Source organism: Bufo gargarizans, chromosome 1, assembly GCF_014858855.1.
Source record: "Bufo gargarizans isolate SCDJY-AF-19 chromosome 1, ASM1485885v1, whole genome shotgun sequence".
Taxonomy (NCBI): Eukaryota; Metazoa; Chordata; class Amphibia; order Anura; family Bufonidae; genus Bufo; species Bufo gargarizans.
The window spans coordinates 320771773-320798872 of NC_058080.1; the positions used below are offsets into that span (position 1 = coordinate 320771773).

Here is a 27100-nt window from a genome sequence, read left to right on the forward strand (position 1 = left end):
TGGCTGTGTGCAGGGTGTATGCTCCTGGCCTGGGTATTTTCCATTGTACCCTGATCTGTGTGGTTGCCTTGTAATTCATCAATGTTACCAAGTCTCTATGTCTTTGGCCTTGTCTGACTGGAAACACCATGCATCCATTCCACATGGGTTCTGGTGTCATGTCTTAGGGGCTCTGTCTGTGACCGCCATGCATCTGTTCCGCATGGGGTCCAAGCATCTGCCTGTCTCATGTCTGAGCAGCTCTGTCTGTGACCGCCATGCATCCATTCCACATGTGGTCCAGGCATCTGCCTGTCTCCTGTCTGAGCAGCTCTGTATGTGACACCATACATCTGTACCACATGGGGTCCGGACATTTGTCTTAAACCATACTGAAACACAAATGGACAATGTCTAAAGTGTGTCCTATGTTTCTGATTGTTTGGGTTCCAGTTCTGTGTTTGGTTTTTCTGCTTGGGCCACTGGTGTTATGCACCAGCCTTGGTTATTTTGTAGGTTGCTTCCAGGTACATCGGGACCATCCTAGGAGGTAGTGACCTGGTAAACCGGTGGGAAAGTCTATCCCCCACTATCAGGGGTACTGTAAAGATTGAGGGCTCACTAAGACAACGCCCTTAGGGTTTGGTCCCAAGTCAAACTGGTGCACTTAGTCCAGTGGTGATCCATCTGCAACTCTGTTTACCTTGCCTGTTTGTCCGGGTTTTTGTCTTTCTTGTTTGGTCATGTTTAGTGATCATCAGAAATCGCCTTCTTCATAACTTTGTATTAATACTGTACAGAGATCCGTCTCCTTACAGTATTAGAATGTATGGGCTTCCATGAGCCAAAGTTATTCGTGAAGTCGCACTTAACTTCGTTGAATAACTTCGGTAGTTGAATTTTAAAGTGGAAAACCACATTAAAACTTGAAACCAAACTCTGGTTTGTTTCCTACTGGTACCTTTAAAAATCAATTACCAATGTTATTCAATTAAGTCATGCGCGACTTTGTGAATAACTAACTTCGACTCATTGTAGCCCATACATTCTGATACTGTACAGAGATGGATCTCCATACAGTATTAATCCGAAGTATTGAATAAAGCGATTTCGGATGTAACATCCGAAGCTAATTTTTCTCATCACTAGTCATGTTTAATAAAGACTCGTTTTGTCTTCTCTGATGCATGTGCCTGGTTTTTGGATGCTTGTGATATGTTCAGTTGTTCTGTTGATCCCTAGAACATGACACACGCACATGTATTTTTTCAACTGTCCACGCACTAGTGAAATGGCTGTCTGTTGCAAAATGGCATGCATGTGGAACAATATAGTTTGAATTTGAACATAGTAAGAGAGTCATTTTCTTTGTATGGCACCACCAGGCACAGATCAGAAGAAAACTTTATTGGGGTCATTTACTATCAGATATACACCAGTTTTCAGATATATATCTGTTGTAGATTGTGGTGCACAATCTGTGACTTTTCCCTGCTCACGTTAGGCCCAAAAAAGGGGGCTTTGGAGTGGAAAGGGACAGGCTGGCAGGCACGTCTCATTTATCATTTTCTATGCCTATTTTAGGAATAGAAAATGGTCTAAATTTGAGGCAGCAAGAAAGCTGGCATACATTTAGACTGGTGGTGGATGCGCCAAAGTTATGTAGAGGCCATCGCCCCTTCATAACTTTGGCGGATAAGCCACCAATCCACGGGGTTATTAAGACCGGCATCTAAAACTCCAGTCTTAATAAATGACCCCCTATGTGCTTGGTATAGCAAAATATGTGTGGCATAAGATAACATTTGGATAAGATGTTTTTTCATAAAATCTAAGAGCAGTGCTCATAGCAGGCATTGAAGATGTATCAGAGTATGTTATGTCATGGATTGAACTCTCTGAATCTGTGTCACTCAATTTCTCAGTCACTATTTTCCTCTTTGAACTCCTGTTGAGCTGTCTGTGATTTGGATGACTATCCAGCATCAAATGCAACTGAAACTGCTCAATATAGATCTTGTGAAATAAGGAAGTGACCTGGTATTTTGCTCAAAGCCCATTGCCACTTAAAAAAAAGCTGCAGTCCAAGTCTGTCCTGGTAATTGGCAGTAATCATTGTGCAGAACCCACTGTTCTAGCTGAATGTGTAATAGTACCTACAGTTGCAAGAAAAAGTATGTGAACCCTTTGGAATGATATGGATTTCTGTACAAATTGGTCATAAAATGTGATCTTCATCTAAGTCACAACAATAGACGATCACAGTCTGCTTAAACTAATAACACACAAAGAATTAAATGTTACCATGTTTTTATTGAACACACCATGTAAACATTCACAGTGCAGGTGAAAAAAGTATGTGAACCCCTAGACTAATAACATCACCAAGAGCTAATTGGAGTGAGGTGTCAGCCAAATGGATTCCAATCAATGAGATGAGAATGGAGGTGTTGGTTACAGCTGCCCTGCCCTTTAAAAAACACACACTAGTTCTGGGTTTGCTTTTCACAAGAAGCATTGCCTGATGTGAATGATGCATCGCACAAAAGAGCTCTCAGAAGACATACGATTAAGAATTGTTGACTTGCATAAAGCTGGAAAGGGTTATAAAAGTATCTCCAAAAGCCTTGCTGTTCATCAGTCCACAGTAAGACAAATTGTCTATAAATGGAGAAAGTTCAGCACTGCTGCTACTCTCCCTAGGAGTGGCCATCCTGTACAGATGACTGCAAAAACACAGCGCAGACTGCTTAATGAGGTGAAGAAGAATCCTAGCGTGTCAGCTAAAGACTTACAAAGTCTCTGGCATATGCTAACATCCCTGTTAGAGAATCTACAATACGTAAAACACTAAACAAGAATGGATTTCATGGGAGGATACCACAGAGGAAGCCACTGCTGTCCAAAAAAAAACATTGCTGCACGTTTACAGTTTGCACAAGAGCACCTGGATGTTCCACAGCAGTACTGGCAAAATATTCTGTGGACAGATGAAACCAAAGTTGAGTTGTTTGCAAGAAACACACAACACTATGTGTGGAGAAAAAGTGGCACAGCACACAAACATCAAAATCTCATCCCAACTGTGAAGTATGGTGGTGGGGGCATCATGGTTTGGGGCTGCTTTGCTGCATCATGGCCTGGACGGATTGCTATCATCGAAGGAAAAATGAATTCCCAAGTTTATCAAGACATTTTGCAGGAGAAGGCCATCTGTCCACCAGCTGAAGCTCAACAGAAGATGGGTGTTGCAACAGGACAACGGCCCAAAGCATAGAAGTAAATCAACAACAGAATGGCTTAAACAGAAGAAAATATACATTCTGGAGTGGCCCAGTCAGAGTCCTGACCTCAACCCGATTGAGATGCTGTGGCATGACCTCAAGAAAGCGATTCACACCAGACATCCCAAGAATATTGTTGATATGAAACAGTTCTGTATAGCGGAATGGTCAAGAATTACTCCTGACCAGGGCTTTTTTTCTGGCGGAACGCACCGGAATGGCTTTTCGCCACCTTCTGACATCGCAGCCTGCCATGCTCCAGCATGGCAGGCTGCGATGTATCAGCTGGGAGGGACTGGGAGGAGGAGCTGGGGGCCAGTGTGTTCACTGTGCTCCGGCCCTGCCGCACCAGTACAGTTATAAAATGTGTAATTCAATTAATAATGATTCATGCTAAGATTGTAAAACCTACTTAAAGCTCATGAAAGTTTAGATACTAGCTGTCTGGAGATACAAGGAGGTTTTGAATATACCTCCCCTCCCCCCCCCCCCCTCTCCCCTCCATCCCTTCTCCTCCATTCCCCCCCCCCTTCTCACTTCCCCTTCGTCCACCAGTTAATTTTTGTGGTTCTGATTACCACAACTACCAATAGACGAGTCAATGTATAGGCCCAGAATGCTCTGTAGAGGAGATTGTCATTAAGAGGCTATTATTATAACAGTGCATCGCAGACTTTTACTCATGCATGTAGATACCACTAATCGTTCCATTTACGAATGTTATTTCTGACTGTTATCTGTACTGTCTTTTTAATAATTTGATTAGTTGTCTCTGAAAGTGACAATGTCATGGATATAAAAATTTGAAAATAAAGTATATATAAATAAATAATGATTCATGCTGCCCCCTCTGTAGTATAACATTCAATATATCCTACTCACAGGGCTACTGTTATATCGTAATGCAGGCCGGCCAGGCAGACGAGCGGCAGCGTGACTGACGTCAAGTGCCTGCCCTACTTTATGAATGAAGCAGGCGGCGCAGGCACGTGACATCAGTCAGTCACGCTGCCGTTCGTCTGTCTGGCCGGCCTGCATTACGATATAACAGTGGCCCTGTGAGTAGGATATATTAAATGTTATACTACAGAGGGGGCAGCGTGAATCATTATTAATTGAATTACACATTTTATAACTGTACTGGAACGGCAATGGGGGGTCTGTGGATGACACTGTTACGGGGTGGGGGGGTCTGTGGATGGCACTGTTATGGGGTGGAGGGTCTGTGGATGGCACTGTTATGGGGTGGGGGGGTCTGTGGATGGCACTGTTATAGGATGGGGGGGTCTGTTGATGACACTGTTAAGGGGTGGGGGGGTCTGTGGATGGCACTGTTAAGGGGTGGGGGGGGTCTGTGGATGGCACTGTTATGGGATGGGGGTCTGTGGATGGCACTGTTATGGGGTGGGGAGTCTGTGGATGGCACTGTTATGGGGTGGGGGGTCTGTGGATGGCACTGTTATGGGGTGGGGGGTCTGTGGATGGCACTGTAATGGGGTGGAGGGGTCTGTGGATGGCACTGTTAAGGGGGGTCTGTAAATTACACTGTTATGGGGTGGGGGGTCTGTGGGTGGCACTGTTATAGGATGGGGGTCTGTGGATGGCACTGTTATGGGGTGGGGGGTCTGTGGATGGCACTGTTATAGAATGGGGGGTCTGTGGATGGCACTGTTATGGGGTGGGGGGTCTGTGGATGGCACTGTTATAGGATGGGGGGTCTGTTGATGACACTGTTAAGGGGTGGGGGGGGTCTGTGGATGGCACTGTTAAGGGGTGGGGGGGTCTGTGGATGGCACTGTTAAGGGGTGGGGGGTCTGTGGATGGCACTGTTATGGGATGGGGGTCTGTGGATGGCACTGTTATGGGGTGGGGGGTTTGTGGATGGCACTATTATGGGGTGGGTGGGTCGGTGGATGGCACTGTTATGGGATGGGGGGGTCTGTAGATGGCACTGTTATGGGGTGGGGGTGTCTGTGGACGGCACTGTTATGGGGTGGGGGGGTCGGTGGATGGCACTGTTATGGGGTGGGGGGGTCTGTGGATGGCACTGTTATAGAATGGGGGGGTCTGTGGATGGCACTGTTATAGGATGGGGGATCTGTGGATGCCATCCACAGATCCCCCATAACAGTGCCATCCCCAGATCCTCCACCCCATAACAGTGCCATCCCCAGATTCCCCATTAACAGTGCTATCCCCATCTGAGGGGTTTCTCTGCTGGGCTCGACTTTTATAGCCCCCCCAAATTTTACTTGTATCCCTGTTCTCTAAAGGGGCGGCTTTAGGGGGCGGTCCTATGGGTGGGTAGGGTGTGGCCAGGGGAGGGTGGGGTGAGTTCCACCACCTTTTCTCTGAGAAAAAAAGCCTTGCTCCTGACCGTTGTGCACATCTGATCTGCAACTACAGGAAATGTTTGGTTGAAGTTATTGCTGCCAAAGAAGGTTCAACCAGTTATTAAATCCAAGGGTTCACATACTTTTTCCACCTGCACTGTGAATGTTTACATGGTGTGTTCAATAAAAACATGGTAACATTTATTCTTTGTGTGTTATTAGTTTAAGCAGACTGTGATTGTCTATTGTTGTGACTAAGATCAGATCAAATTGTATTGCCAATTTGTGCAGAAATCCATATCAATCCAAAGGGTTCACATACTTTTTTTTACAACTGTATACATGAATGTGGGTTGCCAAAAAGAATTTATGCGTATTTTCATGCAGATGTCTCTGCATTCCTGCACCAAAATCTGCATGTGCTACTTCAATTTTTTGTTGCAAATCAAGAGACTTCAGGGACATATAATGACGGTTTATTCTCAAAAATCATCAGAAATCACAGGTGCACTTTATGTAATACAGTATGCAGTCACAACTACCAACTTTGTTCAGAATTCTTTTGGGAGTCCAGGAGTTCTCCATCTTTTTTGTAAAAAAAAGACAACCCAGGAGAGCAGTCAAACTGGCTATGATTGGATCATACAAAATAATGTTTTTATTTATTTATATTTTTGTATCTGTAGCAATATGTTGTAGATGATTCATAAAAGTTCCTCATTAAAAAATATTTTTATATGTAAGGCTTTCCACACAGTGTTTTAGCAATACATTCTGTGTGTATGTTGGAGAATTTCCCAACATAAGGCCACATTTTTGGCATACTGTCTATTGTTAAAAAAAAAAAAAATGCATTCAGTAGAACATGGTGGTAAATAAAATGTGAATGTAGCCTTCCTTGCATTGCACTTCAAAAATGAATCACATGACATGTTATAGGTTTAGTTGTGTAATGCACCAAATATTCAAAATACATGCACCATTTTTATTGGTTGACTCAGATGCAGACAGTCACAGAGGGGGCAGTGTTGTCGTGTTATTTGTTAATTCATGTATTTATTTTATTACAGCATGGAAATTCAAAATTCAACCGAGCCAAACTGATGAATATTGGTTACAAAGAAGCAGTAAAGGAATATGAATACAATTGCTTTATCTTCAGTGATGTCGATATCATTCCAATGGATCAGAGAAATTTATACAGATGCTCAGAACACCCAAAACATATGGCTCATTCTTTAGACAAGTTTAAATTCAGGTACTCAATGTGAAATAACCATTAATCCATAATGCATAAACATTATAGAAAATATTTGCAGCTATTGTCTCTTTTTATAAAAATGTCTTCTCCTTACAAAAATGAATGGGATATCCACTGGATATGACATAAATACATGATAGGTTTGGGGCCAACCCCTGGGACCCTAACTCAGATTGGGTTCCATGATGCTCGTTTGCCCATTCAAACTGGCCTCTCTGCCCATAGAGTGGAGAGGTGGCAATGTAACAGAAGTCTATGGGCTGTAAAAAAAAAAAGCAGAGAGTATGATAAAAATAAAGGCAATATGCTTGATAGATCCTATTTTCATGGGACTAAAACTGGTCTCAGTATCATGATCAGTTTTATGGTTGTTTCTTTCTCATTTCAGTGAGTGGCAGATTGAACAACTAATATGGTGTAAGTTTTCACACATGATGTACAGTTAAGATCTGCTTAACAACAGCTGTAGAGTGAAAAAACGTGCTCTAAGGAAATGTTTGGGTGAACCAAGGCTTATACTCAGTTTATATTGCTACCGAAGAAGGGTTGATATTGCTTATTAATATAAATAATTATTGTCAATAGCAATATCTGAAGTTACTGGCATATAAAAGGGCAAAATATTACCAACTATCAGATGATAACAGTCAATATTCCCCTTTTCCCCTTGGCTTGTGGGATTGTTCTCAGTTTATACCTCATCTACAGTATGTTGCCTTGGTATCACCAGGAATCACAGCCAACACCTGCAGATGTAACATAAGACACCTTTACTTAATTGCAGTAGCACAACATGTACACAATCAGTTACATACTTTCAATATCATAGTTATATCAGTATACAGTACATACACCATATAACTGGCCTATAGTCTAACAATATAGACAACATATATGCTTAGACTGTAAAGTGGTCCTACTTAGTCCATCTATGACTTCACAGGAAGCTGGCTTGGGTGATAATTGCCCCAGTGGCTAGGTGTATTGCTACTATATTAACACCTGCCTATCCAGAATTAGTTGTACCTGTGATGTCAGCAGAGGAAGGGGCGGAGTCATGACTATGGAACCACATATGCAGAGTGAAGATGCTCACTCAACTATGTGTCTTATTTAAATATAAAACAGGACAGAATCTCAGCCCTGTAACATATCCCCCTACTGAGTTACTGACTAATACAAATTCATCAGTAAGTATAGGGTCACTGTCCAAGCTACACATGTATGTATACCTAGATGACACATGAAAACAAAATAGAGACTATGAAGGAGATAAAAAAAAAAAAAAGTGTGTAATAGGTGCACAGTAGGAAAAAACCTCCTGCATAGAGGAAAATTAGAAAAGAAAGAAAAGTGGGAAAAGAAACACAAAGCAGAAGAATTGTCCATCTTCATCGTGATTTCATAGTCGCTAGGTCTTTATAGGCCTTTGGTCCTTTATTATGTCTTCCTCCATTACACCGTTGAGAAAGTCAGCTGTAAATCTTTCCTTGGTATCACATGGCCGAAGCTCAGCTGCATTCCTAGGGCTCACGATATTCCATCAAGAATACAAGACTAACACAAGAACCAAGCATGGTTTCCACTAGTGTATCCTCTAAGCCTTGGCAGTTGTTGAGTGGGGTTGGTTCAGAGATGGGCACTAGAGATGGCCTTGCGGTTTGCCCGGCGGTCGTTTCGCGGCAAACATTGCTCGGTCGCGATTCGCCGAACATGCGAACATATGGCGATATTCGCACACGCCATATTTTTTTGCATAGCGCCAAACTTTGACCCATGACACATCAATCAGGTGGGACAGCCAATTGAGACGTTTTAGCATATGGCCATACCCCGAACCCTATAATAGAACCCGTTCTGGCAGCCATTTTACATTATGTGTTTTGCCAGTGTAGGGAGAGGTTGTATTTTGGAGCAGGGACAGTTAGGGACACCAAACACTAGCTAATAGGGCCACAAAAGTCCTTTTAAGGATTGGTATAGGTGTGCTATCAATAGGTGTGATATAATATACTTTCCAACATAAAAATTATATTTATAGTGTATTTGTATTGTGAAGCATTTGTGTGAGGTTCTGCTGCGATGCAGCTAGATAGAGGGACAAAAGCTATTAGAGTAACTAATTGCAACGGGTGCGATATACCTGTTGCCCCAAAAAAACACTGCTTGAGGGCTGCGATATACCTTCTTCCACAAAATCCTGATTGAGGGTGCTATATACCTGTTTCCGCCAAGTACTGATTGAGGGGTGCTACATACCAATTTCCGCCAAATACTGATTGAGTGGTGCCATATACCTTCTTCCACAAAATACTGATTGAGGGGTGCTATTACTATATACCTTCTTCCACCAAATACTGATTAAGGGCTGCGATACACCTGCTTCCACAAAATACTGATTGAGGAGTGCTATATACCTGATTACGCCAAATAATGATTGAGGGGTGCTATATACTTGTTTTCACCAAATACTGATTGAGGGGTGCAATATACATTCTTCCACAAAATACTGATTGAGGGGTGCTATTGCTATATACCTTCTTCCACGAAATACTGATTGAGGGCTGCGATACACCTGCTTCCACAAAATACTGATTGAGGGGTGATATATAACTGTTTCCGCCAAATACTGATTGAAGGGTGCCATATATCTTCTTCCACCAAATACTGATTGAGGGCTGTGATACACCTGCTTCCACAAAATACTGATTGAGGGGTGCAATATACCTGTTTCCGTCAAATACTGATTGAGGGGTGCTAAATGCCTTCTTCCACAAAATCTTGATTGAGGGGTGCTATATACCTGTTTCTGTCAAATACTGATTGAGGGGTGCTATATACGAGTTTCTGCCAAATACTGATTAACCACCTCAGCCCCCCTAGCTTAAACACCCTTAATGACCAGACCACTTTTTACAAAAAAAATCTTTGCAAAAAAATGACATTTTTCACTTTCAGTTGTAAAATAAATTAAAAAAATACATTTCTATATAAATTTTTCTTTAAATTTATTGTTCTACTTGTCTTTAATAAAAAAAACTATGGTACAAAAATTTGAATTTCCGCTTTTTGAAGCCGCTCAAAGTCTCATATTCCACTAACTTGTGACAAAAAATAAAAACTTCCATTAACTCACTATGCCCATCACGAAATACCTTGGGGTGTCTTCTTTCCAAAATGGGGTCACTTGTGGGGTAGTTATACTGCACTGGCATTTTAGGGGCCCTAATGCGTGAGAAGTAGTTTGAAATCAAACTGTGTAAAAAATGCCCTGTGAAATCCTAAAGGTGCTCTTTGGAATGTGGGCCCCTTTGCCCACCTAGGCTGCAAAATAGTGTCACACATGTGGTATCGCCGTACTCAGGAGTAGTTGGGCAATGTGTTTTGGGGTGTCTTTTTACATATACCCATGCTGGGTGAGAGAAATATCTCTCTAAAAGTCAACTTTTCCAATTATTTTATACAAAGTTGTCTTTATAGAGAGATATTTCTCTCACCCAGCATGGGTATATGTAAAAAGACACCCCAAAACATTGCCCTACTTCTCCTGAGTACGGCGATACCAGATGTGTGACACTTTTTTGCAGCTTAGATGCGCAAAGGGGCCCAAATTCCTTTTAGGAGGGCATTTTTAGACATTTGGATCCCAGACTTCTTCTCACGCTTTTAGGGCCCCTAAAATGCCAGGGCAGTATAAATACCCCACATGTGACCCCATTTTTGAAAGAAGACACCCCAAGGTATTCAATGAGGGGCATGGCGAGTTGATAGATTTTTTTTTTTTGGCACAAGTTAGCGGAAATTGGTTTTTCTTTTTTGTTTTTTTTTCTCACAAAGTCTCCTTTTCCGCTAACTTGGGACAAAAAGTTCAATCTTGGACTCAATATGCCCCTCAGCGAATACCTTGGGGTGTCGTCTTTCCGAAATGGGGTCACATGTGGGGTATTTATACTGCCCTGGCATTTTAGGGGCCCTAAAGCATGAGAAGAAGTCTGGAATATAAATGTCTAAAAAAAAAATCGCATTTGGATTCCGTGAGGGGTATGGTGAGTTAATGTGTGATTTTATTTTTTGTTTTTATGTCACAAATTAGTGGAATATGAGACTTTGTAAGAAAAAACCAAAAAATCAATTTCCGCTAACTTGTCCCCAAAAAAAAGATCTTCTATGAAGGTGATCACCCCATATAGACTCCCTGATCACCCCCCTGTCATTGATCACCCCCCTGTAAGGCTCCATTCAGACATCCGTATGTGTTTTGCGGATCCGATCCATGGATCCGTGGCTCCGTAAAACACACACAGACGTCTGAATTGAGTCTTACTGGGGGGGTGATCAATGACAGGGGGGTGATCAGGGAGTCTATATGGGGTGATCACCCCCCCTGTCATTGATCACCCCCTGTAAGGCTCAATTCAGACGTCCATATGTGTTTTGCGGATCCGATCCATGCATCCGTGGATCCGTAAAACACATATGGACGTCTGAATGGAGCCTTACAGGGGGGTGATCAATGACAGGGGGGTGATCAGGGAGTCTATATGGGGTGATCAGGGGTTAATAAGGAGTTAATAAGTGACAGGGGGGTGTAGTGTAGTGTGGTGCTTGGTGCTACTTATTACAGAGCTGCCTGTGTCCTCTGGTGGTCGATCCAAGCAAAAGGGACCACCAGAGGACCAGGTAGCAGGTATATTTGTCATGGTCTTACCTCCTTGCTGTTCCCTTCGTTTGACATGTGCTGGCGGCCATCTTGGTTTCTGGGTTTTCTTGTAGCCTCCCACCCTGCGGCTCCTCCTTCCCACTGGGAGGAGCTGGATGCCCAGCTCATATATATAGGAGGTCTGTGGCTTCAGTTCCTTGCTTGGTCCTCCTGTGTTCACATGCTTCCAAGACTGCTGCTGCTTCTGGTTTCTGATCCTGGCCTCGTCTGACTACCCCGTTGGTTCCTGATTCCGGCCTCGTCTGACTACCCCGTTGGTTCCTGATTCCGGCTTCGTCTGACTACCCCGTTGGTTCCTGATTCCGGCTTCGTCTGACTACCCCGTTGGTTCCTGTTCCTGGCTTCGTCTGACTACCCTTCTGGTTCCTGACCTCTGTCTCCGCAAGACCCTGCTTCGGTTTAGCCATCCGTTCGGACTTTGCTTACGGCTTGCTCTTCAATAAAACCTTCTTATTTTCCACTTATCTCTTGTTGTACGTCTGGTTCATGGTTCCATGACATTAGGACCAAGCCATGAATTCTGACGGTACAGGGCCACCCTCGCTACCTACGCTGGTTGCCAGACTTGATCAGCAGGATCACCTGTTGGGTCGGTTCGCTGTGGCGTTGCAAACCCTGCTTGAACGCACGGCTCATTTAGCTTCCGTTGCCGATGGGTCGGTTGTCGCTCCTGGGCCCGCTCCTACTGCCGCTCCGGTTGTTGCGCCAGAGTCTACCCTGACACCTGTTGCTGCGCCTGTGGTGTTTCAGGGTATGACCGGTTCTGCCCCCCTTCCACAGCGCTTTGGGGGAGAGCCAACTCAGTGCCGAGGTTTCCTTAACCAGGTGGGCATTTACTTCGAGTTGCTGCCACATGCCTTTCCTACTGAGAGATCAAGGGTGGGCTTCTTGATCTCGCTGCTCTCGGACAAGGCCTTGGCCTGGGCCAGCCCTTTATGGGAGAACAACAATCCGGTGGTTGCCGAGTTTTCCGGTTTTGTTGCTTCTCTTCGGAAGGTATTCGATGTGCCGGCTCGTGCTGCCTCTGCTGCGAAGCTCCTTATGTCCATCAGACAGGGTTCACGATCCGTAGCTGAATACGCCATTGAGTTTCGTACCCTGGCAGCAGAGGTGGGCTGGAATAATGAGGCTCTGGTCGCTGCTTTCTCTCATGGTCTCTCGGATGCCTTGAAGGATGAGGTTGCAGCTAAGGACCTACCAGTGGAGCTCGAGTCTCTTATTTCTTTCCTGATTTTGATTGACACCAGACTCAGGGAGAGACCTTCCTTTAAGGAGAGCCTGCGGAGGTCTCCTAACAGATTGGCGCCTACGTTTGCTGTCCCACCCGTGCCTCCCTCTCCTCCCACGCCTCCTGGGGATGACTTGTCTGGGGGTGAACCCATGCAGCGGGGGTTTGCTCGCCTGTCTGAGGGGGAGAGGGTACTCCGGAGACGCGAGGGCCGATGCATGTACTGTGGTCTCGGTGGGCATTTTCGGTTGGCATGTCCGAACCGTCCGGGAGAACGCTCGCACCTGAGGTCCTGTCGGGGGCAGATCTTGGGTGGAGTCTCCTCGTCCCCGGTTTCCCGTGTTGACAAACCACTGATCACGGTTGTCCTCTCCTGGGTCGGGGGCTCGGTGACGACCCAGGCGTTGGTGGACTCTGGTGCTGGTGGTTTGTTCATTGATAGAGTGTTCGTTGCCGCCAATTCCATTCCTCTGCAGCCTCGAGGTTCCCCACTGGCTCTTGAGGCGATAGACGGCAGACCCCTTCTGCCGCCACACGTGACTCATGAGACCCTTCCAGTGGGGATAGCCATTGGTGCCGTTCACAGAGAGTCGGTCTGTCTCCAGGTTATTTCGTCTCCACACTACTCGGTGGTCTTGGGGTACCCCTGGCTCCAGAAGCATAATCCGACTTTCGATTGGAGATCGGTCGAGATCCTCTCGTGGTCACCGCAGTGTGGGGCTAGTTGCATCCATGGGCCTGTCAAGTTGCTGTGTACTTCCTCGGACTCTCTGTTGCCTCCTGAATACGAAGAGTACCGGGATGTATTCGATAAGGTGCGCGCGGTTGCCCTACCTCCGCACCGCCCATACGATTGTGCCATAGAGTTACAATCCGGTGCCGTTCCTCCTCGTGGCAAAGTCTATCCACTGTCGGTAGCGGAGAATGAGGCCATGGAGGAGTACGTGAGGGAGGCGCTTTCACGCGGACACATTCGCAAATCCTCGTCCCCGGCAGGGGCTGGATTTTTCTTTGTGAAAAAGAGGGGCGGCGAGTTGAGGCCTTGCATCGATTACAGGGGTCTCAATCGCATCACGATCAAGAACGCTTACCCGATACCCTTGATTTCCGAGCTGTTCGATCGCCTCAAAGGGGCCACGGTCTTTACCAAACTCGACCTGAGGGCGGCATATAACCTGGTAAGGATCAAGGCGGGCGATGAGTGGAAGACCGCGTTTAACACCAGGACCGGTCATTATGAATCCTTGGTTATGCCCTTTGGGTTGTGCAATGCGTCCGCAGTCTTCCAGGAATTCATCAACGATGTTTTCCGTGACCTGTTGCAGCAGTGTGTGGTGGTCTATTTGGATGACATCTTGGTATATTCTGCATCCATGGAGGCCCACATTCTGGATGTCAGACGAGTGTTGCAACGCTTACGAGAGAACAAGCTGTTCGGTAAGCTTGAGAAATGCGAATTTCACCGATCCCAGGTAACCTTCTTAGGTTACATCATTTCCGCTGAGGGGTTCTCCATGGATCCTGAGAAGGTTTCGGCTGTCTTACAGTGGCCCCAGCCCAGTGGGCTTCGTGCCCTGCAGCGCTTTTTGGGCTTCGCCAATTATTATCGGAAGTTCATCAGGGACTTTTCCATGCTAGCCAAGCCTCTCACGGATCTGACCAGGAAGGGCAGTAATCCTCAGGTCTGGCCGCTCGAGGCCATCCGAGCTTTTGAGGCTCTAAAGTCCGCCTTTGTGTCGGCTCCGATTCTGTCGCATCCCAACCCTGGGTTGCCTTTTGTCCTCGAGGTGGACGCGTCTGAGACGGGAGTAGGCGCCCTCCTGTCTCAGCGTAGAACACCAGAGGGTCCTCTGCTTCCTTGTGGGTTTTACTCCCGGAAACTGTCTTCCGCGGAGTGCAACTATCAGATTGGTGACAGGGAGTTATTGGCCATCGTGCAGGCCCTTAAAGAATGGAGGCACTTGCTCGAGGGCTCGGTGGTTCCGGTTCTCATCCTGACGGACCACAAGAATCTGACCTACCTCTCTGAGGCCAAGAGATTGACACCACGTCAGGCCAGATGGGCTCTGTTCTTGTCACGTTTTAATTACGTGGTCTCCTACCTACCCGGCTCCAAGAACATCAGAGCGGATGCCTTATCACGGCAGTACTCCGAGCTGTCCGGGGAGGAGTCGATTCCGACTACGGTCATACCCCCGAATCAGATCCTGGCCGCTATTCGCACCAGCCTGACTTCTCCTCTGGGTGAGCAGATTTTGGCGGCTCAATCTGGTGCTCCCTCTGGGAGACCCAACGGCAGATGTTTTGTGCCTGAGGAGTTGCGCACTCGGTTGTTGCGAACCTACCATAACTCCAAGGCCGCGGGGCACCCTGGAAAGAATCAGCTGTCCTGGGCGGTTTCACGTCTGTTCTGGTGGCCTTCTCTACGTTCCGACATCGCCGCATATGTAGCGGCATGCTCCGTTTGTGCCCAGAGTAAGTCCCCTCGGCACCTTCCGTTGGGCCTTTTGCAACCCATAGCCACCGGGGAGCGTCCATGGTCACACCTGGGGATGGATTTCATTGTGGACCTCCCTGCATCCCGAGGCCATACGGTCATTCTCATGATTGTGGATCGGTTTTCCAAAATGTGCCACTGTGTTCCTCTCAAGAAGTTACCCTCTGCACAAGAGTTGGCCTCGATTTTTGCCAGGGAGGTCTTCCGGTTGCACGGTTTGCCCAAGGAGATTGTGTCGGATCGGGGGAGTCAGTTTGTGTCCAGGTTCTGGCGCGCCTTTTGCTCCCAGTTGGGGATTCATCTCTCTTTCTCCTCGGCCTACCACCCTCAGTCCAATGGGGCCGCAGAACGATCCAATCAGGCCTTGGAGCAATTCCTTCGTTGCTATGTCTCCGATCACCAAGACAATTGGGTTGACCTCCTGCCTTGGGCTGAGTTTGCCAGGAACACGGCGGTGAACTCTTCCTCTGGGACGTCTCCCTTCATGGCCAATTATGGGTTCCAACCTGCCGTGTTACCGGAGGTATTCTCTCCCCAGGATATTCCGGCTGTGGAGGATCACCTTTCCGTCCTACGTGCTTCTTGGGTACAGATCCAGAGGTCCCTTGAGGTCTCTGCGCAGCGCCAGAAACTCCAGGCTGATCGCAGACGAGCGCCCGCTCCTTCCTACCAGGTCGGAGACCGCGTATGGTTGTCCACCCGCAACCTCAACCTTCGAGTGCCCACTCCCAAGCTGGCGCCTCGCTTTGTTGGTCCCTTCCGAGTGCTTCGCAGGGTAAACCCGGTAGCCTATGCCCTTGCGCTTCCTCCTGGCATGCGGATCTCCAACGTGTTTCATGTCTCCCTGTTGAAGCCACTGGTGTGTAATCGTTTCACTTCCTCGATTCCTCGGCCTCGTCCGGTCCAAGTGGGCAATCGTGAGGAGTATGAGGTGAGCAATATCCTGGACTCACGCCTGGTCCGCGGCCGGGTGCAGTTTTTGGTCCATTGGCGTGGTTATGGTCCAGAGGAGCGTTCCTGGGTTCCCTCCGCAGATGTCCATGCTCCTGCTTTGCTCCGAGCCTTCCACGCACGCTTCCCTCAGAAACCGTTCCTTACTCCGCGGAGGAGGGGCCCTTGAGGGGGAGGTACTGTCATGGTCTTACCTCCTTGCTGTTCCCTTCGTTTGACATGTGCTGGCGGCCATCTTGGTTTCTGGGTTTTCTTGTAGCCTCCCACCCTGCGGCTCCTCCTTCCCACTGGGAGGAGCTGGATGCCCAGCTCATATATATAGGAGGTCTGTGGCTTCAGTTCCTTGCTTGGTCCTCCTGTGTTCACATGCTTCCAAGACTGCTGCTGCTTCTGGTTTCTGATCCTGGCCTCGTCTGACTACCCCGTTGGTTCCTGATTCCGGCCTCGTCTGACTACCCCGTTGGTTCCTGATTCCGGCTTCGTCTGACTACCCCGTTGGTTCCTGATTCCGGCTTCGTCTGACTACCCCGTTGGTTCCTGTTCCTGGCTTCGTCTGACTACCCTTCTGGTTCCTGACCTCTGTCTCCGCAAGACCCTGCTTCGGTTTAGCCATCCGTTCGGACTTTGCTTACGGCTTGCTCTTCAATAAAACCTTCTTATTTTCCACTTATCTCTTGTTGTACGTCTGGTTCATGGTTCCATGACAATATTAGACGCTGTTGTCAAAACAGCGTCTAATATACCTGTTAGGGGTTAAAAAAAATTGCCTGGAATATAGTCTGGAATATAAATGTCTGAAAAAAAATCGCATTTGGATTCCGTGAGGGGTATGGTGAGTTAATGTGCGATTTTATTTTTTGTTTTTTTGTCACAAATTAGTGGAATATGAGACTTTGTAAGAAAAAACAAAAAAACAAACAAAAAAAATCAATTTCCGCTAAGTTGTCCCAAAAAAAAAGATCTTCTATGAAGGTGATCACCCCATATAGACTCCCTGATCACCCCCCTGTCATTGATCACCCCCCTGTAAGGCTCCATTCAGACGTCCGTATGTGTTTTGCGGATCCGATCCATGGATCCGTGGCTCCGTAAAACACACACAGACGTCTGAATTGAGTCTTACAGGGGGGTGATCAATGACAGGGGGGTGATCAGGGAGTCTATATGGGGTGATCACCCCCCTGTCATTGATCACCCCCCTGTAAGGCTCCATTCAGACGTCCATATGTGTTTTGCGGATCCGATCCATGCATCCGTGGATCTGTAAAACACATATGGACGTCTGAATGGAGCCTTACAGGGGGGTGATCAATGACAGGGGGGTGATCAGTGAGTCTATATGGGGTGATCAGGGGTTAATAAGGAGTTAATAAGTGACAGGGGGGGTGTAGTGTGGTGCTTGGTGCTACTTATTACAGAGCTGCCTGTGTCCTCTGGTGGTCGATCCAAGCAAAAGGGACCACCAGAGGACCAGGTAGCAGGTATATTAGACGCTGTTATCAAAACAGCGTCTAATATACCTGTTAGGGGTTAAAAAAATTGCATCTACAGCCTGCCAGCGAACGATCACCGCTGGCAGGCTGTAGATCAGCTAGTTTACCTCTGGTTCCTGTGAACGCGAGCGCCTGTGTGCGTGCGTTCACAGGAATCCTCGCTTCTCGCGAGATGACGCGCCTGCGCGTCCAGGAGGAGTAACAGGGCCGCCGCCAGGACGCAATCCTGCGTACGGCGGTCCTGTAGTGGTTAAAGGGGTGCTATATGCCTTCTTCCACAAAATACTGATTGAGGGGTGCTATTGGTATATACCTCCTTCAACCAAATACTGATTGGGGGCTGCGATACACCTGCTTCCACTAAATACTGACTGAGGGGTGCCATATACCTGTTTCCGCCAAATACTGATTGAGGGGTGCTATATACCTGTTTCCGCCAAATACTGATTGGGGACTGCAATATACCTTCTTACACACATACTTCTCTTCTCTACGGACGTAGACAGTGGGTCATTTAGGAAATGATAGGCAGAGGAAGAGGCAGACCGTTCTGCAGGGATGATAGGGGTCAGGCAGGTGTACCAGGCCAGAGCCTAAGTGGGAAGTTGGAGAAGGCGCGTGTGATAACTTCAAAGGGTGCACCAGAGTTGTTTGAGTGGCTCACTCAGCCTTCCGCTTCTGCACCCTTCTCATCCTCTGTATCTGCACCCTTCTCACTCTCTGCTGTGAGCACCCCCAAAGACATCACCGCCACCACCATAGTGCCTTCACTTGAGTCAGAGGAATTTTCTTCCCATCCATTCCCAGACCTTAACGATGCGCAGCCATTCTTGGCATCGGATGAGAAAGCGGAGGTAGCAACAGCTTCCACCCAGCGGTCTGACGACAGTACCCAGATCAGCCCAAGGAGAGTGGTCCCCGCTGTTGCTGACTACTCCGAGATCTCTGATATCAGTGGTGGTGAAGGTGACGATGATGATGTGTCGATGGACATCACGTGGGTGCCCACAAGAGTGGAAGAAGAGGGGAGTTCAGCGGGAGAGATAGAGCAGCAGATAGGGAGGAGAAGTGTAACGGGGTGCCGAAGGCGCACTCGGTCTCCCATCAGCCGCAGACCTGCTGCTTAGCTTCGGGCGTTTACTAGCTGGGAGGCTCCCTGCTCCTAGGTCTGGCTTGAGCGCCGAGCTAATCACTTGGTGCTCGACTGGTTGGTCTGTCGGTCATGTGACTCTAGCCACGTCACATGACCCTCACTCCCTACTATAAATACAGGCAGCCTGCTGGCCACAGGTTGCCTGTTAATTTAGGTTCCTGGCAGTTGTTGGATACCTGTGTACTTACCTGATCCTGTTCCCTGACGATCCTTTGCCTACTCCTCCTGTACTGCGCATTCTTCCTGGTATATTGACCTCGGCTTCCACCTGACTATTCTTTGCGGACTCCTTTGGTACTTCTCAACTCTCCTGGTATTTATGACCCCGGCTTCTCCTGACCTTTCTTTGCTTATCCCTCTGTGCTGCGTTGTCCTCTTGGTTTTGACCCGGTCCGTTCACTATCCGTTATTTGTCTTGTCTGTCCATCCCGCACATATCCTAAGTTAGGGACTGCCGTCCAGTTGTCCCAAAAGGGCATCCCTGAACTTTATGGCCACATTCAGTGGCAAGTTAATATATCTCTGGCACCCTTCTGACGGCCATCAAGCATGTAACCCGTGGCACCGTGTGAATTTGGTGTTACCACCACGGATTGCATGCAAGCCTGCCTCTTCTTCTTCTTCTCCTCCTCGGCTGATTCCTCCTTTTTCACTGCTACCGCCTCTTCCGCTGCACCCGCCAAGCTCCCCAGGACCTATTCGATGTGCCAGGTGAGACGTTGCCATGCTGTCCTGCGGCTGTTGTGCCTGGAAGCCAAGAGCCACACCGGTCCTGCACTCCTTTCAGCTCTGCGGTCACAGGCCGATCAGAAGCTAACCCCGCTCAATTTGACAGTTGGTAAAGTGGTGTGCGACAACAGTGCCAATCTGCTGAGCACTCTGAAACAGGGCAAAAGGGCACACGTGCAGCGATTTGTTGCCAAATACCCCCAGGGTCCAGAACATCTTGAGGCAGGCCAGGAAAATCTCTGCCCATTTTAGAAGATCTTACACTACCACCTTGTACTGTGCTCTTCACCCCGTACTGTGCCCTCTTATACTCTGCATTGTGCCCTCTTACCACACCCTGTGCAGTGCCCCTACTCATTCCCTGTACTGTGTCCTCTTATACCCTTTTATGCGGTCACAGTATGGCTGTGTTATCCGGTCACTGTGCAGAGGTGTTATCCGGTCAATGTATGGCGGTGGTATCCAATATCTGGATGGCCATAATTGTATCCCTTTTCCTGCCCATGCCATCCTTTTGTTAGACCTGGCATGAGCGGGAAAAATATGCAGATTGTGGTGCTAAGAACCTTTGCTCCACAATCTGTGTCAGAAATATGCCTAACATAGACGTATTCCTATATAATAAATGTCCACCTAATTGTATTATTATTCGGGGGTAGGGCTAATATCTTTATATTATATAGATTCTAGTGTATTGTACTGTGCCCTGTATTTCCCAGTAGAAAATTATCCTTGGGAAACACAGTCCTCATTCCTTACCACCAGGAGCAGATAGCTGACTTTGTCAGTACATGGCGGCCTCCCCTCTCCGCCACACTGCTCCTCTGTGAACTGATGCTTATTCTGACACTAGGGCTGGGTTCACATCCTATTTGGACTGATGCCGTACAGTGGCATCCGTTCACCATACAGTTTCATGTAAGAAAAAAAGTTTGTGTTAACGTATGCATTTTTTTGATGGACTCTGCAGTATACAAAAATGTAAAAGTGCTGCACACTTGTATACATCAAATAAATAGGAAATAAAACATTTCTATGCTCCAGCAGGGCACATTCTTTAGAGTTTCCCTTTTAAAACACATAAAAATGGCCCCTGATTAAAATACATATTTTTTGTGGGAATTTTTGCCAATGTTCCCCCTCTGGTATATCACTGTCCATGTTGTGGGACTATTTGTGTACTTCTAGTAAGTGTTTCCTGGCTGCAAATATGACCTGAAGGTTTTTCAGGTTCGCCTGCCATTAAAGTGAATGGGGCCCGCCGCGAACATCTGCCGGGAAAATTCTCGAAAGTGCACTCGTGATCAAATGTGCGCTGGTTTGCGAACATTTTATTGCGAACACGCATTCGCAAATCGTCCCAGACGATGTTTGTCCATCGCCAATGGTTTGTCCATCACAATCAAAGGTGGGCAATACGAAAACCTATGATAATTGTAACATCAAAGAGCATACAGTGTAACCCCTGCACTATCCTGTACAATACAGTATAATCCCTATACCATGCTGTACAGAATAAATTATAATCCCTGCCCCATGCCGTACAATATATAGTATAGTTAATACACCATGCTGTACAATATGCAGTATAACCCCTACACCATGCTGTGTAATATACATTATAATCCATACACCATGCTGTACAATATACAGTATAATCCCTACACCATGCAGTACAGAATGCATTATAAAATCCCTGCCCCATGCCGTACAATATACAGTATAGTTCATACACCATGCTGTACAATATACAGTATAGTTCATATATCATTATACAGACATCAGACCCACTGGATCTTCAAGAACCAAGTGGGTCTGGGTCAAAAAAAAGAAAAAAAAAGTGAAAAAAAAGGAAAAATCAAAAAAACACATTTATCACTGATAAAAAAAGAAAAAAAAGAAAATTCCTTACACATGTTTGATATCACCGCATCCGTAATGACCTGATCTATAAAACGGTCAATTACTTTACTTTACCCGAACGGTGAACGCCATTAAAATAAAAAATAAAAAACTATGATGAAATTGAAATTTTGCCCACCTTACTTCCCAAAAAAGGTAATAAAAGTGATCAAAAAAGTTGTATGTACGCCAATCAAACCGTCACCTCATCCTGCAAAAAATGAGACCCTACCTAAGCCCAAAAACTGAAAAAAACTTTGGCTCTCAGAATATGGAGACACTAAAACTTGATTTTTTTGTTTTTGTTTCAAAAATGAAATAATTGTGTAAAACTTACATAAATAAAAAAAGTATACATATCGCCGCATCCGTAATAACCTGCTCTATAAAAATATCACATGACCTAACCCCTCAGAGGAATACCGTAAAAAAAAAGAAAAAAAAAACAGTGTAAAAAAAAGCCATTTATTGTCACCTTACATCACAAAAAGTGTAATAGCAAGCAATCAAAAAGTCATACTCACCCCAAAATAATGTCAATCAAACCATAATCTCATCTCTCAAAAATCATACCCTACCCAAGATATTTGCCCAAAAAGTGAAAAAACTATGGCTCTCAGACTATGGAGACACTGAAACATGTTTTTTATTGTTTCAAAAATGAAATCATTGTGTAAAACTTACATAATATAAAATATAGTATACATATTAGGTATCGCCGCGTCCGTGACAACCTGCTCTATAAAAATATTACACGATCTAACCTGTCAGATGAATGTTGTAAATAACAAAAAAATAAAACGGTGCCAAAACAGCTATTTCTTGTTACCTTGCCTCACAAAAAGTGTAATCTAGAGCTACCAAAAATCATATGTTCCCTAAACTAGTACCAACAATACTGCCACCCTATCCCGTAGTTTCTACAATGGGGTCACTTTTTTGGAGTTTCTACTGTAAGGGTGCATCAGGGGGGCTTCAAATGGGACATTGTGTCAAAAAAAACAGTCCAGCAAAATCTGACTTCCAAAACCGTATGGCATTCCTTTGCTTCTGCACCCTGCTGTGTGCCCGTACAGCGGTTTACGACCACATATGGGATGTTTCTGTAAACTACAGAATCAGAGCCATAAATATTGAGTTTTGTTTGGCTGTTAACCCTTGCTTTGTGACTGGAAAAAAATTATTAAAATGGAAAATCTGCCAAAAGAGTGAAATTTTGAAATTGTATCTCTTTTTTCCATTAAATCTTGTGGAACACCTAAAGTGTTAACAAAGTTTGTAAAATCAGTTTTGAATACCTTGAGGTGTGTAGTTTCTTAGATGGGATCACTTTTATGGAGTTTCTACTCTAGGGGTGCATCAGGGGGGCTTCAAATGGGAAATGGTGTAAAAAAAAACAGTCCAGTAAAATCTGCCTTCCAAAAACCATATGGTGCACCTTTCCCTCTACGCCCTACTGTGTGCTCATACAGTAGTTTACGACCACATATGGGGTGTTTCTGCAAACTACAGAATTGGGGCGATAAATATAGCATTTTTTTGGCTGTTAACCCTTGCTTTGTTAGTGGGAAAAATGGATTAAAATGGAAAATTTGCCCAAAAATCGAAATCCTGAAATTTTATCACCATTTGCCATTAACTCTTGTGGAACACCTAAAGGGTAAACGACATTTGTAAAATCAGTTTTGAATACCTTGAGGGGTGTAGTTTCTAGAATGGGGTCATTTGGGTGGTTTCTATTATGTAAGCTTCACAAAGTGACTTCAGGCCTGAACTGGTCCCTAAAAAATTGGTTTTTGATAATTTCAGAAAAATTTCAAGATTTGCTTCTAAACTTCTAAGCCTTGTAACATCCCCCAAAAATAAAATATCATTCCCAAATTGATCCAAACATGAAGTAGACATATATGGGGAATGTAAGGTAATAACTATTTTTGTAGGTATTACTATGTATTATAGAAGTAGAGAAATTGAAACTTGTAAATTTGCAATTTTGTAAAAAATTTTGGTAAATTTGGTAATTTTTTTATAAATAAAAATTATTATTTTTTACTTCATTTTACCAGTGTCCTAAAGTACAATATGTGACGAAAACACAGTCTCAGAATGGCCTGGATAAGTCAAAGCGTTTTAAAGTTATCAGCACTTAAAGTGACACTGGTCAGATTTGCAAAAAATGTCCGGGTCCTTAAGGTGAAATATGTCTGTGTCCTATAGGGGTTAAATTAATACTTTTGTGTAAAAAAAAAAATTTAATTACATTTTTTTTCACCTTCTTAGCATTAATTTCTTTAAAAGAATAGTGGGTCAAAAAACTCATTACACCCATAGATGAATACGTTAAGGGGCCTAGTTTTTAAAATGGGTTCACGTTTGGGGGTTTCTATTATTCTGATACTTATAAGCCTATGTACTTCAAAAATTTATGTCAAAATGTTAAGTCTCCTAAATAAATAAAAAAAAGTGCAGCCAAAATAAAGTAAAAATGTGGAAATATATTTCTGACAAAAAATATTGAATGGTATTTATGTATGTATGTGAAATATTGCAGTTGAAAATAGGAAAATGTGGCAATTTAAAAAAAATTCATACATTTTCACTTTTTTAATAAAGATACGCATATTTTATCGCTAGAATTTTACCACCTAAGTAAAGTACAATATGCGACGAGAAAATAATGTCAGAATTACTTTGATGTGCAAAACCATTACAAAGTTATTCTAAGCTAAAATGACACGTCAGATTTCTAAAATTTGGCTTGGTCATTAAGGCCCAAACAGGCTTGGTCACTAAGGGGTTAACCTGGGTGATCGGGTGTTGGTCCTGGTACCGACCGTAGACCGTAAGTTCCTAGCTAGGTGGTAGGGGCCCTACGAGGTACATGAAAAAAATTGGAGAGGTATAATTGCAAGGTACACCAGCCAGGGAGACGGAAGCCGGAGCAGGGGTACCATGTGAATCTGCTGAAACCCTGGAAAGATAGGGAAACCTGTACGGAAGACAGCCCACGACCAGGGTTCCTAGGGAAAGCAGTTTCAGACCCTCTGTCTGAAGCAAGGGAAGCGGCTGCCACAGTGAAAATTTCTGACAGCCTCTCTTATAAACAGGCTCAGGAAGCCAGGGAGTTCATTAGTCGGAACACGGATGTGTTCTCGGACCTCCCTGGATGCAGGTCCATAATCCAGCATGACATTGTCACTGAGCCTCAGGCAAAAGTCCGGTTGAAACCATACCGGGTACCCGTGGCTCGGCGACAAGCCATTGCGGAGAAAATGCAGCTAATGCACCAGCTAGGTGTCATCAAGGAATTAAAAAGTGAATGGGCCAGTCCGATAGTCTTAATACCCTGGCCGGGAGGGACATTGCGGTTCTGTAATGATTTCCGCAAACTGAATGAGATGTCCAAGTTTGACGCGTATCCCATGCCCCGAGTAGATGAACTTATTGAGAAGTTAGGCCAAGCCCGGTATTTTTCTGTGTTGGACCTCACTAACTGGGTACTGGCAGATACCCTTGACGGAGGCTGCTAAGGAAAAAATGCTTTCATCACGCCAGAGGTGCTGTATCAGTACAAGGTATTACCCTTTGGTCTACATGGCGCTCCCGCCACATCGTCGGTACGCTTCGGTGTACATGGACGATATCGTTGTCCATAGCACCGACTGAGAAAGTCACCTACCTAAAGTACAGACTGCAGTTGACTCCCTCAGGAAGGCTGGCTTAACCACTAACCCAAAAAAGTTTTGCGCAATAGGGTTAGAAGAGACCAAGTACCTGGGGTATGTAATTAGGCGCGGAATGATCAAACCTCGGGTGACCAAAATTGAGGCAATTAGAAATTTGCCCCGACCTGTAACTACTTGGCAAGTAAAGTCGTTCCTGGGTATGGTGGGGTACTATATGAGGTTTGTCCCCAATTTTACTACAGTCGCCGGACCATTGACAGGCCTTTTGAAAGGGCGCAAGTCAGTGACGGTCCAGTGGAATGAGCAGGCGGAAAAGGCTTTCACCACTTTGAAGTCAGCCCTGTGTGGGTCACCGGTATTGGTGACGCCCGACTTCAAGAGGGAGTTTGTGGTACAGACTGAAGCCTCTGAAATAGGCCTCGGAACTGTACTCTCTCAAGACATCAATGGGGAGGAACATCCCGTTGTTTTCCTGAGCCGAAAGCTTACCCCAGCTGAGACTAGGTACAGTATAGTGGAGAGAGAGTGCCTGGCCATCAACTGGGCACTCGAGTCTCTCTGCTATTATCTGTAGGGGAGAAAGTTCCGTCTGGTGACCAACCACTCCCCTCTCAAGTGGATGAGCCAAGCGAAAGAGAGGAATGCTCGGGTCACCAGGTGGTTCTTGTCTTTACAAAACTTTAAGTTTTCTGTGGAACATAGGGCAGGCAGGTTACAGGGAAACGCAGATGCCCTGTCACGTGTACACTGTCTGGCAAGTGTTCACCCCCTCAGGTTTGAACAAAGGGGGGAGGTATGTAGGAAGGAGCAAGGGTCCGTCATGGACGGAAGATATGTTTCACCAAGATTTCTGGCCTCGATAAGGTAAGAGACGGTAATTTTAAGTGTCAGCAGCAGGTAGTGCTGACTGACACTATTTGTTATTTAGTATGGCTGTAAATCCGATCCAGGCCGGCTCTTACTGGGAGCAGCCAAAGTGCAGGGTGGGTGACTTCTCCCCACGCTCCAGGCCGGGTTTTGGCTGTGATATAAAAACCCAGCCAGCAGTCTCAGGTGTGTGGATTTTAGCTCCATCTGACAGTGAAGCCGTGGAGCCTCTGTGCTGAAGGCTGAATACTGAAAACAGGCGTGCAGGCCGCCTGGAAGAGGCCAGTAAACTTTTCTGTGGCTGAGCATTCAGCCGGGTGTGAACTGACATCTAGAATTCCAGGTGAACACTCTGTTATTTTGCTGTGTGTGAACAAGCACCATGACCGTTATGTTTTTGTTGAGTGTGAATAAAACACTGAAGTTTGATTTACATCCTGGTTTCTTGCCTCTATACTGTGTCCGCTAACCTGTCTACCAGAGCAAATCCCCACAACAGCTACATGTTAACCTGCAGTGAAATATAAAATAAAACTTCTGCTGTATAGGAATACTTACTACATGACAAACTACTAAGGTTTTTCTAACACAGTTTATCATTCAGCTTTATAGCTGAGTGGTTAAAGTCCTTGTCTCTAATGTAGAAGGTTGTGAGTTCAAATCCTGGCATAAACTTTTCAGAAATAGAGGCTAAATTGGATTTAAATACACTGACTCAAGCATCGCACTCAAGCACACGAGGTATTCGGCCGAACATGCTCGCTCAACACTAATTACCATACATTCAGAAATGCATTTGATACAGATGTAGAAATTTTAAGTGTCCCCTTGTACACACATACAGTGCCGTGCAAAACTATTCACCCCCTTGACTTTTTTTCGTGTTTTAGTGCCTCACAACCTGGAATTAACATGGATTGTTTGAGGATTTGAATCATTTAATTTACAGCACATGCCCACAACTTTAAAGATGTTGTTTTATTATTATTATTATTATTATGAAGCAAACAACAAATA

The 27100-nt window shown here is 45.5% G+C and overlaps 1 protein-coding gene across 1 annotated transcript in view; it reads left to right on the top strand.

Annotated features, from left to right (window-relative positions):
- Nucleotides 1-27100, top strand: part of LOC122928504 (beta-1,4-galactosyltransferase 1-like) — a 374285-nt gene that overhangs the window by 249508 nt on the left and 97677 nt on the right. Inside the window, exon 4 of the mRNA XM_044281408.1 lies at nucleotides 6667-6854. Coding sequence (XP_044137343.1) covers nucleotides 6667-6854 — 188 coding nt within the window. The remainder of the gene's footprint in view (nucleotides 1-6666; nucleotides 6855-27100) is intronic.